A 14,578-nucleotide genomic window follows, 5' to 3' on the forward strand; every position below is an offset into this window, starting at 1 on the left:
AAGCCTGGATATGGCACTCAGTATCAGGGTTTAGTCCAATGAAGAGATGTTGGGTCACAGGTTGGACTTGATGATCTCAAAGCTCTTTTCCAACCTCATTTATTCTGTCATTCTGTGAGCTGCTCCCAACAAAGCCTTGCCATGTTCTCCAGCCTTCACCCAGCACACAGCCAGCCCAGGGCACCATTTTGCAAAGGGCTGTGTCACAGTGTAATTCTGGGAATTATGACAAGCTTACCTTTGGAGCTGGAACCAAACTGGTAGTGTCTCCAGGTATGTCTGAATCCAGGTAGAATTCACATAGAATTCACATAGAATTTGAGTAGAAGTTCTTCTTTCAGCTCATAAATTATTTTGCGTATTTTGCCAATATTTTAGCAACAGGGCAATTAATTTTCAGTTGGTATCAAGAGTACATGATTTCCATGGCTGCAAGGATATTTTCCCCTCCTTTTTCCTGAGAATGAACATGGCAGAGGTTTTACATGTGCAAGAGGATTTGTCTTGGGAATTGAACAGGATTTAGGCTCCTCAGGCAGAGGTGAACTGAAATGGTGAAAGCCAGCACAGGCCAGCAAAATGCAGAGGGGTGAAGCTGGTTTCAGAGGGTGGTTTCACCATCCCTGGAGGGTGTTATGAAGCCTGGATGGGCACTCAGTACCAGGGTTTAGTCCAATGAGGAGATGTTGGGTCACAGGTTGGACTTGATGATCTCAAAGCTCTTTTCCAACCTCCTTTATCCTGTCATTCCGTGAGGGGCTCCCAACAAAACCTTGCACTGCCATGTTCTGCAGCCTTCACCCAGCACACAGCCAGCCCAGGGCACCATTTTGCAAAGGGCTGTGCCACAGTGTAATCCTGGGAATTATGGCAAGGTTACCTTTGGGGCTGGAACCAAACTGGTGGTTTCTCCAGGTATGTCTGAATTCAGGTAGAATTCACGTAGAATTTGGGTAGAAGTTTTCTTTCAGCTGGCAAATTATTTTACCTATTTTGCTGCCCCACAATATTTTAACAACAGGGCAATGAATTTTCAGTTGGTATTCAGAGCAAGTGATTTCCATGGCTGCAAGGATATTCTCCCCTCTCTATTCCTGAGAATGAACATAGCAGATGTTTTACATGTGCAAGAGGATTTGTCTTGGGAATTCAACAGGTTTTGGGCTCCTCAAGCAGAGGTGAATTGAAACGGTGAAAGCCAGCACAGACCAGCAAAATGCAGAGGGGTGAAGCTGGTTTCAGAGGGTGGTTTCACCATCCCTGGAGGGTTTAACAAAGCCTGGATATGGCACTCAGTACCAGAGTTTACTCCAATGAAGAGATGTTGGGTCACAGGCTGGACTTGATGATCTCAAAGCTCTTTTCCAACCTCATTTATTCTGTCATTCTGTGAGCTGCTCCCAACAAAGCCTTGCCATGTTCTGCAGCCTTCACCCAGCACACAGCCAGCCCAGGGCACCATTTTGCAAAGGGCTGTGCCACAGTGTAATTCTGGGAATTATGGCAAGCTTACTTTTGGAGCTGGAACCAAACTGGTGGTTTCCCCAGGTATGTCTGAATTCAGGTAGAACTCACGTAGAATTTGGGTAGAAGTTCTTCTTTCAGCTCTTTTTTTTTTTTTTTTTGCCTATTTTGCCGCCCCACAATGTTTTAGCAACAGGACTATGCATTTTCCATTGGTATTAAGTGATTTCCATGGCTGCAAGGATATTCTCCCCTCCCTGTTCCTGAGAATGAACATGGCAGAGGTTTTACATGTGCAAGAGGATTTCTCTTGGAAATTCAACAGGATTCTGGCTCCTACATCAATCTCCTCAAGCAGAGGTGAAGTGAAATGGTGAAAGCCAGCACAGACCAGCAAAATGCAGAGGGGTGAAGCTGGTTTCAGAGGGTGGTGTCACCATCCCTGGAGGGTTTAACAAAGCCTGGATGGGCACTCAGTGCCACGGTTTAGTCCATGAGGAGATGTTGGATCAGAGGTTGGACTTGACAACCTCAAAGGTCTTTTCCAACCTCATTTATCCTGTCATTCTGTGAGCTGCTCCCAACAAAGCCTTGCACTGCCATGTTCTGCAGCCTTCACCCAGCACACAGCCAGCCCAGGGCACCATTTTGCAAAGGGCTGTGCCACAGTGTAATTCTGGCAGTTATGGCAAGTTTACCTTTGGAGCTGGAACCAAACTGGTGGTGTCTCCAGGTATGTCTGGATTCAGGCAGAATTCATGTAGAATTCACGTAGAATTCACGTAGAATTCAGGTGGAAGTTCTTCTTTTAGCTCACAAATTATTTTGCCTATTTTGCCAATATTTTAGCAACAGGACAATGTATTTTCCATTGGTATTAAGTGATTTCCACGGCTGCAAGGATATTCTCCCCTCCCTGTTCCTGAGAATGAACATGGCAGATGTTTTACCTGTGCAAGAGGATTTCTCTTGGAAATTCAACAGGATTTTGGCTCCTACATCAATCTCATCAAGCAGAGGAGAAGTGAAATGGTGAAAGCCAGCACAGACCAGCAAAATGCAATGGGGTGAAGCTGGTTTCAGAGGGTGGTGTCACCATCCCTGGAGGGTTTAACAAAGCCTGGATATGGCACTCAGTACCAGAGTTTAGTCCAATGAGGAGATGTTGGGTCACAGGTTGGACTTGACGACCTCAAAGCTCTTTTCCAACCTCATTTATCCTGTCATTCTGTGAGCTGCTCCCAACAAAGCCTTGCCATGTTCTGCAGCCTTCACCCAGCACACAGCCAGCCCAGGGCACCATTTTGCAAAGGGCTGTGTCACAGTGTAATTCTGGGAATTATGGCAAGGTTACCTTTGGAGCTGGAACCAAACTGGTGGTGTCTCCAGGTATGTCTGGATTCATGTAGAATCCATGTAGAATCCATGTAGAATTCAGGTGGAAGTTCTTCTTTTAGCTCACAAATTATTTTGCCTATTTTACCAATATTTTAGCAACAGGACAATGCATTTTCCGTTGGTATTAAGTGATTTCCGTGGCTGCAAGGATATTTTCCCCTCCCTGTTCCTGAGAATGAACATGGCAGAGGTTTTACATGTGCAAGAGGATTTGTCTTGGGAATTCAACAGGATTTGGGCTCCTCAAGCAGAGGTGAATTGAAATGGTGAAAGCCAGCACAGACCAGCAAAATGCAGAGGGGTGAAGCTGGTTTCAGAGGGTGGTTTCACCATCCCTGGAGGGTTTAACAAAGCCTGGATGGGAACTCAGTACCAGGGTTTAGTCCAATGAAGAGATGTTGGGTCACAGGTTGGACTTGATGATCTCAAAGGTCTGTTCCAACTTCTTTTATCCTGTCATTCTCTGAGCTGCTCCCAACAAAACCTTGCCATGTTCTCCAGCCTTCACCCAGCACACAGCCAGCCCAGGGCACCATTTTGCAAAGGGCTGTGTCACAGTGTAATTCTGGGGGTTATAGCAAGTTTACCTTTGGAGCTGGAACCAAACTGGTGGTGTCTCCAGGTATGTCTGAATCTAGGTAGAATTCAGATAGAATTTGGGTAGAAGTTCTTCTTTCAGCTCTTTTTTTTTTTTTTTTTTTTTTTTTTGCCTATTTTGCCGCCCCACAATGTTTTAGCAACAGGACAATGTATTTTCCATTGGTATTAAGTGATTTCCACGGCTGCAGGGATATTCTCCCCTCCCTGTTCCTGAGAATGAACATGGCAGATGTTTTACCTGTGCAAGAGGATTTCTCTTGGAAATTCAACAGGATTTTGGCTCCTACATCAATCTCATCAAGCAGAGGAGAAGTGAAATGGTGAAAGCCAGCACAGACCAGCAAAATGCAATGGGGTGAAGCTGGTTTCAGAGGGTGGTGTCACCATCCCTGGAGGGTTTAACAAAGCCTGGATGGGCACTCAGTGCCAGGGTTTAGTCCATGAGGAGATGTTGGATCAGAGGTTGGACTTGACCTCAAAGCTCTTTTCCAACCTCATTTATTCTGTCATTCCGTGAGGGGCTCCCAGCAAAACCTTGCCATGTTCTCCAGCCTTCACCCAGCACACAGCCAGCCCAGGGCACCATTTTGCAAAGGGCTGTGCCACAGTGTAATTCTGGGAGTTATGGCAAGGTAACCTTGGGAGCTGGAACCAAACTGGTGGTTTCTCCAGGTATGTCTGAATTCAGGCAGAATTCATGTAGAATTCATGTAGAATTCACGTAGAATTCAGGTGGAAGTTCTTCTTTCAGCTGACAAATTATTTTGCCTATTTTGCCAATATTTTAGCAACAGAACAATGCATTTTCCTTTGGTATTAAGTGATTTCCATGGCTGCAAGGATATTTTTGCATCCCTGTTCCTGAGAATGAACATGGCAGAGGTTTTACATGTGCAAGAGGATTTGTCTTGGGAATTCAACAGGATTTGGGCTCCTCAAGCAGAGGAGATGTGAGATGGTGAAAGCCAGCACAGACCAGCAAAATGCAGATGGGTGAAACTGCTTCCATAAAGCTGTAGGAGGTAAAAAGGACTTTTCTTGTATGTGGATAGAAATACTTGGAGATAACCTGACTCATAATGTATTTGGACATAAAAAATGTACATATTGGGTCAGTGCTGTGGAGATCCTTGAGCTGTAACAGTGGAGGTGGGTTTCCGCTTATAAACAGAATATAAAGAGAATATAATGATATAAACACAAGGCAGGGAGCTCAGGGATGACACCAAGTTGATGTCACAGCCAGCTTGTGTTGATTTACCTTGTCCTACCTCATCCAGGTGGAGCTTGGAGCACATTAGAAATGAGAATCTGGAACTGGTAGAGAACAGCAGGACCAGCATTAAAACTGAGGGTGGGAGAAATATTTGGATAGAGAGGAAATAGGGCAAGAAGGAATGTTAATTACTGAAGGACGGAAAGGCAATCCTTACATCAAAATATTATTTCTGAAGAAAAAAGGATGGATAGAAAAGTGGGCTTTGAGTGTTGGTGCCACAAATGTATGAAAAAAAATCCCCCCAAAATCCTACACCTCTTCTCTTGTCTGAAACACTTTGTAAAAGGGAAAGAAAGTAATATTTACCAAGATATTGATATTTGTTGTAAATGTACCAAATTTTCCAAATTTCTTTAAAAATATATTTAGGGTTGTTTAGTATCTAAATTGAGTGAGTTTACACCTGAAAAGTAATGTTTCCATTTTTTAAAATGGTAGTGATTCTTAAGATAATTTCAACATTATTTTATTCTTAAAGTTAAAAACCAGGAATATAGGGAAATAATTCCTTCTGGAAACCTGTGAGGGAAATAATTTTATTTTAAATGACCTCCCCTGACCCTCTTCAAAAACATCTGAGAGAAATGAGAATGTCAAGTTTATATGGAGCAATCAGCAAGCTGAAGGAGCTATAAATCAGAGCTCTGAGTTCATGTAGGTGTCTCCAGATCTACCATTGTGGTAAATTTACCATAGATTTACCATTATTTACCATATCTCTGTGCAGCTGCTCCATAGTCCCACTGGAGGAACGTTCCTAACACACCCTGAAACCTCAGGGTTCAGTGGCAGAATGAGCAATGAAATGGCTCAAAGAAATTGCTCACCAAAAATAGCTTTTTAGTCAAAAACTAAATGGCAGCTTTATTGGAATCACTCTTGACTAATTCAGGTGGCAAAAATAAAATTAAGAGAATGGGATGATGGAGGCCGCCAGTCCCTAGGGGAGCTGTGCAGTAAAATAATTAAATAAATTTAAATAAATAAACAAAATTTTGTAAATAAATAATTTTTTTTGTAAATAAATTAATTTTTGAGAGAGGAATCTGACTGGCAGAATAAATCAATGAGGAATAAGATGGAGAATAGGAGTTGTGGTGCAGGTGGCTGTCTGGAAACGATGGGACAAATATGAGAGGAATATTAAGAAGAGTGTGTTTGGGAGTGCAAAATGCAAAGTACATTAAAAGAAATTCAGTAGGTGGAAAAGTCCCAGGTAAATTGATCTGTGTGTTCATAGAGATAAAGAGGATTTTTTAATGGAGTATTTAATTGCTGAAGGATCCTTTCAGTGCTGCTGTGGATATTGTAGAGGCCTTTGCTATTGTGTAACTCTGGGAGTAATTACAAATTCACATTTGGATCTGGGACGAGACTTCTGGTTTTGCCAGGTACATTTACACTGATTTTTTTTACTAATTTTTTTTTTTTTACCCTGATTTTTTTACGAATTTTCGAGTTTGTTAATACACACCAAGATCTGGGCAATGGCAGCTGTCAAGGGCATTGCCCACCTCTACTTGGGCACCATCTAAACCTCAGGAGAACATTGCTATGATGTCCCTTCTGTTCCTTCAATGTTAACAAAATATTTTGGGGGTCAGAAGAAGCAATTCTGCCCATCTAATCCACTCTGAGATGGATTAACCCAGCTGTGTGACATTTTAAAAACAAAAAGGCTTCAAGTGGCTGCTCATGAACCTCCTGAGAAACTTTGTCATTTTCACACCTGGAAGACGTCCTTCAGTAAAGATGGAATTGGGCAGCTTGGAAAGCTCAGAGCATCATTATTTACTTCTCACTTTGCTGTAAATAGAGGTGATAAATAGAAGTGATAAATAGAAGTGATAAATAAACAGCATCTCCAGCCTGTGCTGGAAACGCTGTTTATTTATCACCTCCATTTATCACCTCATCAAGCCAGAATAACAGGTCACAGGGCTGTGGTTAAAGTAGATGTTTTTTACCAAAATTATCTCAAACCTTCATAGCAGTGGGCAAACAAACCAAGGAACTTACAGGAACTGCAGCACCAGAGCAGAGGCAGCCACCGCTCTGAGTAAGAACAGGAAATGAGTATTTTGCAAAAGTGCTGAGGCTTCCTGTGAAAAAGCCTTTATTGTTTTGTGTGTTCAAGATCAAAGCATTGCACAGATTGAAGAGGAGAAAAACACCCTAATTCGGAGTGAGGTAGATGTTTATCTCTTCAGAAAGCACAGTGCTGGTGATGAGAGAGAAAGAGAGCAGCTTGACAAATTCCTCCTCTTCTGTTTCATTTCCATGTGCCCCAGGCAGTGATCTACCCTGGCTTATCTGTATTTTATACAGGGACATAAATATACATCTGTATTTTATCATCAAGCTTTTTAGCAGCTCCTGCCTTCCTCTCCCTAAGAGCAGGGGAGGTGAGGGAGTTCCAGCAGCATCAGGCTGGGATGATTTTAGGCCATGATTTAGATTGTCACCAGGCCATGGTGACAGTTAAAATCATGGCCTAAAATCATCTCTAAATCATTCCTGGCCTTTTCAGATGTTCCAGGGATTCTGTTTGGCCTCTCTGTGTCTCCCACACAATAGAAGTGTCACAGACATATTTTATGAAAAATCCTTTCCTTAGGATTTTTCCTCCTGAGAAGCTGAGAGGCCTCAGGAGCAAAATGCAAACAATGGTTATCTGCTGCTGTGGAATGCAACAGGTGCATCTGGGATTGGGCTCATGTGGTTGTTTCTAATTAATGGCCAATCACAGTCAGCTGGCTCAGACTCTGTCTGAGACACAAGCCTTCGTTATCATTCTTTCTTTTTCTATTCTTAGCCAGCCTTCTGAGGAAATCCTTTCTTCTATTCTTTTAGTATCGTTTTAATATAATATATATGATAAAATAATAAATCAGCCTTCTGAAACATGGAGTTAGATCCTCATCTTTTCCCTCATCCTTGGACCTCTGTGAACACGGTCACACAGAAACAGCTTCTGCATCATCTGCTGTAGATATTTTGGTTCTATAAAGGTGTCCTGGCACAAAATCCCAATGATCAAGCAGCTTCCCCCTGAAATAATGGAGAATCCTGCATTTCCAAGTGGCTCTATGTAAGACTGCAGGAACTATGGCTGTGTAATCTGACCTAAATCTTCTTTTCTCCTCTTTGCAGAAGTCACTCCATCTCCCTCCGTCTACAGGCTGACCTCCCAAGATGCCCAGGGCCTGGAGATGTGCCTCATCACAGATTACTCCCCTGAGAAGCTCACTGTGAGCTCAGCAGAGCAGCACACATCTGCTGTGGTGGGGGTGGCCACGGATGGGGACAGCGAGGAGTCCAGCTACCTGTCCACCTACTGGGCCACCAGTGACCACCTGCACTGTGCTGCCAGCCACGAGGGCTTTGGAGAGCTGGAGGGAGAGGACCCTGAGAGTGGTAAGGGCATTTCTGGGGCTGTCACCAGGGTTGGAGGTGCTCTGGGTGCTCCACTGTGGTCCCACAGGACAGAGGAATGTTGTGTCACGGACATCTTTCATGGAAAATCCTTTCCTTGGGATTTTTCCTCCTGAGAAGCTGAGAGGCCTCAGGAGCAAAATGTAAACAATGGTTATCTGCTGCTGTGGAATGCAACAGGTGCATCTGGGATTGGTCTCATGTGGTTGTTTCTAATTAATGGGCAATCACAGTCAGCTGGCTCAGACAGAGAGCTGAGACACAAACCTTTGCTATCATTCTTTCTTTTTCTATTGTTAGCCAGCCTTCTGATGAAACCTTTTCTTCTATTCTTTTACTATAGTTTTAATATAATATATATCATAAAATAATAAATCAAGCCTTCTGAAACATGGAGTCAGATTCTCATCTTTTCCCTCATCCAAGAACTCCTGTGAACACAGTCATAAATGTTGCTTTGTTGCCTCTGTTTTCTTGCCAGATTAATCCATTTTCTGACCCAGAGATGGGGTAATTCAGAGGTGTTTTAAAAGCTTTTATTCCATTTTCAGTCTCATGTCAATGGTGGCACAATACAGATGTTATAATTCATGCCATCACAATCAGAACCCAATTATTTCCTATTTACAACACACTATAAGTGTTCCTTGGCCTGTCAGCTTTTGCCACACCATGCTGTAAATCCCTTAAAGCAAATAATCTAAAATTACCTTGTGGGTAATTTTACTTAATATTACTACAACATATCTTTCATAGGTCGATTTCTGTAAAGTATCCAGTCTTATTTGTAAGGCCACCTTTTGAAACTTGTTTGGAGAATTTTCTATAAATTCATTTCCCACACTGTAAGCCTCTGGCAAGCAATAGTTCCTTCTCCCAAGAAACAGTATTACTTAATCTCTCAAGGCTGAATTGGGATTTTTCAGCCTTGAAAAAGGGAAACATTATAAACATTTATTGGCCTGCCAGCTTTTTGCCACATCATGCTGTGAATGCCTTAAATCCAATAATCTAAAATTACCCCTCATGGGTACAATGCATCTTTCATAGTTCTATTTCTCCAAAGTACCTAATCTTATTTATAAAACCATCCTTTGAAACTTGTTTCTAGTTCCATTTCTCTCTCAGCAATGTCTGTCCTGTTCCATGGCATTACCAAGTCAACGTTTCTTATCTCCAGATAAGTGATAAGAAATGTGCACACTGATGCACACTGAGCCTTCTGCCAGGCTTGGAGAATTCCCTACAAATCCATTTCCCACATTTCCCCCTCTCTCTTGAACAGAAAAAACTTTTTTTGATGGTTTTGTTTATTGTCTCTCCTTTGTTTATTGTCTCTCCTTTTTTTATGGTCTCTCCTTCCTCCTTGCTGGAACCAGGATTAAGGATCAGCAGACTGGTACAGTCAAATCAGAACACACTGTGGGGGGATAGAAAGTTTGAAATTCCTTTGTCCAATGGAACACTGAAGTTTAATTAGATCGTTTTTTATGCTTGTCCTGAAAAAAAAGAGAAAATAATGTTTATGGGAGGGTTTGTTGGCCAGAAATCCTAATTTAGTACTTCTAAGCAGAGATATCTTTATAGATCTCTGAAGAAGAACATTGTTGTAATTAATTCAATTTATTGTCATTCTCTGCAGGTGCCAGTGCTGTCTGTGTCACAGGGCTGTCCCTCCACTTCAGGACAGGTATGTAACACAGCATTTTAGAAGAAAAGTTTGCCCTAAATTAATCGTCATCCTATCACCACTGAGTCAGGGATGACGCAGAATTGTATCAGAAGGCAGAGGGCAAAATCCCATTTATTTGATCCTCTCCCCTTTTATACCTTAGTTAGCTACAGGTGCACCTGATTGGTCATTTAATCAATAGTGTGGAAACCCAGGGCACCCAGGGAATATTTCTGTGTCTGCTCTGGGGTGTCCTGGTCTGACTTTGACCCTCATTCATGGAGAAAGTTTCCCAGACTTCAACATAGACTGGAACCCACAAAAGTGTGAAATGGAGAGTAGTGTAGGTGAATCACTTGGTGAGAAATTGAGGTTTTGGGATTTTTAGTGTGTTGTGGGTGGAAGCAAGATGGAGGGCACAGGGTGTCGTCCTGGGTTTCTTCTTCATGGGTTTGGGTGGCATTTTGCAATTGGGCAGAAAAGTCCACACTGGGATCAGTTATTGGGTTAAAAGGGAAAATAATCCAGGTGTCAGTTCTTAATTGGATAGTTTAGTCTTAAAAGCCCTTGTACCAAGAGATTGTTGGCCATTTTGTGCCTTCTAATGAAAAGCTGCCCAACTCACAGCAGTGAGGCTGTTTTACTGATAAGAGATAATAAACACCTGAGTGTGAACATGAATTATTGTCTCAAGTGCCTTCAATGCAGACCCAGAGAAACCAATAAATACATTTCACATGATTGGCTAATTAACAAGACACTCATTTGTAAAAGGAAAACAGCAAAATAATTTGTTAAAAACCACTACCTGCAGATTGTTTAATATCTGACTATCATTGTTTATCTGCAGCTCCCTAAATCTTCCCAGGCCAATTCATGGGAAATTGCCATATAAATAATACAATATATTATATAAATTATATATATATATAAAATGTAACATAATATAATATAATATAATATAATATAATATAATATAATATAATATAATATAATATAATATAATATATGTATTTTATATGTATATATATACACATATAAAATAATAAAATTTATATTATATTATATTATATTATATTATATTATATTATATTATATTATATTATATTACTTATTTGGCTTTCTCTCTCTCTGACCCTCTGACCAGACTTCTCTCTCTCACCTTCCCAAGCTTTTGCTGCTTTACCCTGCTTGCAGAATTCTTTCTGAAGCAGCAAAAAGACAGAAAATTTCCCCAAAAGGGCCCCCACAGGTTTTAACACCAAGGCTGAAAGTTGTGGTGTTCGTGCAGCCTTGCTGATCCAAGCTGATAATTTTATGCCGCTCTTGCTCTGACTCACCACAGAGCTGCTGCTGAAAGTTTAAAATCTTGAGAAAAACATCATTCTGAGCCCACCTCAGAGCAGCTCCAGGTCCTGCTATGAGTCAGCACTGCTGCATTTCAGCCTTCAGAGGAGCTGGGTTATTTTGGGTGCACAAACACTTCATGGAACGATGGTGAGCAGTGGTTTCTGTGCTCAGGGGTCACTGAGGCTGGGCTCTGGGGATGCTCATGGTTTATTCAGAGAGAGAGAAAAGGCAGATAAACTTCCCCAGGAATTGTTCTGGGGGGGTTTTGAGAAGGCTGAGAGAAAGAATTAAACAATCTCGCAGTGTTTGGACCAGTTGTTTTCTCATAAGATGCTTACCAAAGGTTGTCTTCTCAATTAGCAAATGGTGTTGATTTAATGACCAATCAGGTCCACCTGTATCAGAATGGTGTCTAAAAGAAAGGGTTTCTAATGAAAAATGTGTAAAAGAATGGGTTTCTAATGAGGAAAATATAAAAGAATGGGCTTCTAGTGAAGAATGTATGAAAGAATGGGTTTCTAATGAAGAATGTATAAAAGAATGGGTTTCTAATAAAGAATGTATAAAAGAATGGGTTTCTAATGAAGAATGTATAAAGAATGAGTTTGTAATAAAGAATGTATAAAAGAATGGGTTTCTAATGAAGAATGTATAAAAGAATGGGTTTCTAATGGAGAATATATAAAAGAATGGGTTTCTTATTAAAAATATAAATATATATATTTAAAAGAAATATATAAAAGAACTACAATATATTTCGTTTATAGTATTATATAAATTATATATTTATACATTATATAACTATATTTACATGTTATATAATGTGTGTTTATACAATATATATTTTTCTATAATATATAATATAGATTTATATTCTTTTCAAATACGAATGGTTTTGTAACTAATATAAAATGAAAATAAAATTTTGTTATACGCTTAAAATCAAAATTGCTTTCACCCCTGCCCATCTTCAAAGGAATTTAGACAGAGGAAGGAGGGCTGGGCTGCTCCAGCATCCTGGATTTACAGTGCACAGTATTTAAAACCAGTTAGGTGGCTGGCAGAGTGGCAGATTGGATAATTAAGTGGTTATTGAATGGAAGAAATTAAAGTTTCTGAGTCCCACTCCCTATCTCATTTCCTGCCCCACCAGCTGACTCCATGACACAATGGAACAACTTGGTTAAAAAGAGCTTTTAAGTCTGTGTGGGACATGAGGATGTCTCAGTGCTCTTTTAACTCTCATTTTCTGTTGTTTTTTTCCAGATGAGCACTTGAACACCATATCTTTGTCACAGCTGGGCCTCAAAATCGTTTTAATGAAAGGAATAATTTTTAACGTGCTGATGACAGTGCTTGTGTGGAAGAAGAAAAAGGTGAGGATGCTTGGGGAGGTTCAGAAAATATCTGGATTGGTTCTTCAGCTGTGAATGCTCCTTTTCTCTGGAACAGCTGTTTTTGCAGTCTATCCTGAATTTTTCCAGTAAAATCCCTCCATTCCTCTGGCCATACCATTTTCAACCACCCCTCAAGTGCTCTTCCTGGTCCATAAGAAAATATTTTCCTTTTCAAGACATTTCTCCCTTTTATTTCTACATCCATCCCTTGCCTTGCCTGCACTCATCCATCAGATTTCTCCCCTCACCTGAGAAAGTTTGATGATTTTTGACTTTAATATAAATCCTAATATATCAGCTTTTCCCAGTGTCTGTTTTTCTCTTGCTGGACACTTCAGCTCTACAATTGTGCAGTTGTAACCTAAATAATGATTTAACAAACCTTTTGTTTTTGTTACATTTCTCCCTTCTGTTTGTACATCCATCCCTTGCCTTGCCTGCACTCATCCATCAGATTTCTCCCCTCACCTGAGAAAGTTTGATGATTTTTGACTTTAATATAAATTCTGATATATCAGCTTTTCCCAGTGTCTGTTTGTCCCTTGCCTGGACAATTCAGCTCTACAATTGTGCAGAGATAATTTTTAAACCAATAGTGATTTAACAAACTTTTGTTTTTTGTTACAGGACTGAGAGGAACCAGCTGGGGCAGTCCTGAAGTACCAAACCCATCAGCTTTGAGAGAGCATCGTGGGCAAGAGGGAGCTCAGGGAAATTCCTTGTGCAAGGAACATCCCCTGCTGCTCTTACACATCACACCAGCCATCTGATTCTAAATTGCTTTATTTGCATTGCTACAAAACTGCTCAAAATGAAATATTTCCAGCGTTTTGCCCTCCAGATGTCTGGGTCATTCACCACACTGTGCCTGTTTTGCGTGAAGCAGACTTTGCTATAATTACACTTTGCCAAGTTGTTACTTCTGTTAAAATTACAATTTCTGCCTGGAGCAGTGCTGTGTGTTAAAAACTGCAAGATAAATATCATCTGAATGGGAATTTTTCTTATTTTGGTAGCTTTAGGGTGTTCATATCTCTTAGGGTGCACGACCAGTAACCTTTTCAGGCGCAAATGAAACCCTTTGAAAAGTGAAGGGAAACTGAATCAGGATGTACTGTCCTGTCACCTTTTGGTGGATTAGAGCAAGATATCCCATTTTTCCCCTAAAGGATGAGCTGCAGTCTCCCAGAAATTCCAAATTCAGTGAAATTGCCACTTCAATGTCACAGAAGAAATATTTAAAAGGATTTTTTAAAAGTTTATCTGACCATAACACTTCTTAATTTAAACCAGTTTAAGATCTGGCTTTCTGTTCAAAATACAAGCCACTTTTGTAAAATTACAAACCACTTTTGTTGTTTTTGTTTGCTTCTAACAACCTGAGATCTCCCAAGCTCTTTTTGTAACAATTGCATAAAAATGTACTGAAATATTTACCTGTCCTTGTGTGCCCACCTTGGATCTGTGCTTGCCTGTGCAATCTGCATGCTGCTAATCCATGGGCTGTCCTGGCACCCACCAGATGTCTTGGCATTTCTTTAGGCTGCCATCAAACAATTCTTATTAAAAATTTATAAAATTGTTTGCGTCTTGTATTTGTTGTTGGAGGCATTGGGCTGGGCTGGCTGGAGACAACAAAATCATGGTTTGGCCACACTCAGTGTGTGTTGGTGTTCACAGGGGTCACGGGATGAGGGAAGAGATGAGGATCTTGACTCCCTCTTTCAGGAGGCTGATTTATTATTTTATGATATATTATATTAATATATCATAATAATTTAAATATATTATATTAATATATCACTATATTAATATTATATATTAATATATAACAGTATATAAAATATTTATATTAATATACCATAGAATATATTAATATCAGTTATTATGATATATTAATATATATTACAAAATTTTAATATAATATATAAAGATAATATTTTAATGTATTATATTAAAAGAAAATTATATATTAAAACTACA

The 14,578-nt window shown here is 40.3% G+C and overlaps 1 protein-coding gene across 1 annotated transcript in view; it reads left to right on the plus strand.

The window, feature by feature from the left end:
* Positions 1–14,137, plus strand: part of LOC131568649 (M1-specific T cell receptor alpha chain-like) — a 163,649-nt gene extending 149,512 nt beyond the window's left edge. The window contains exons 5-8 of the mRNA XM_058820753.1: positions 7,895–8,158; positions 9,819–9,866; positions 12,465–12,574; positions 13,223–14,137. Coding sequence (XP_058676736.1) covers positions 7,895–8,158; positions 9,819–9,866; positions 12,465–12,574; positions 13,223–13,228 — 428 coding nt within the window. The 3' untranslated portion in view covers positions 13,229–14,137. The remainder of the gene's footprint in view (positions 1–7,894; positions 8,159–9,818; positions 9,867–12,464; positions 12,575–13,222) is intronic.
* The last annotated feature ends 441 nt before the right edge of the window (positions 14,138–14,578 follow it).

Source organism: Ammospiza caudacuta, chromosome 27 (assembly GCF_027887145.1).
Source record: "Ammospiza caudacuta isolate bAmmCau1 chromosome 27, bAmmCau1.pri, whole genome shotgun sequence".
NCBI lineage: Eukaryota > Metazoa > Chordata > Aves > Passeriformes > Passerellidae > Ammospiza > Ammospiza caudacuta.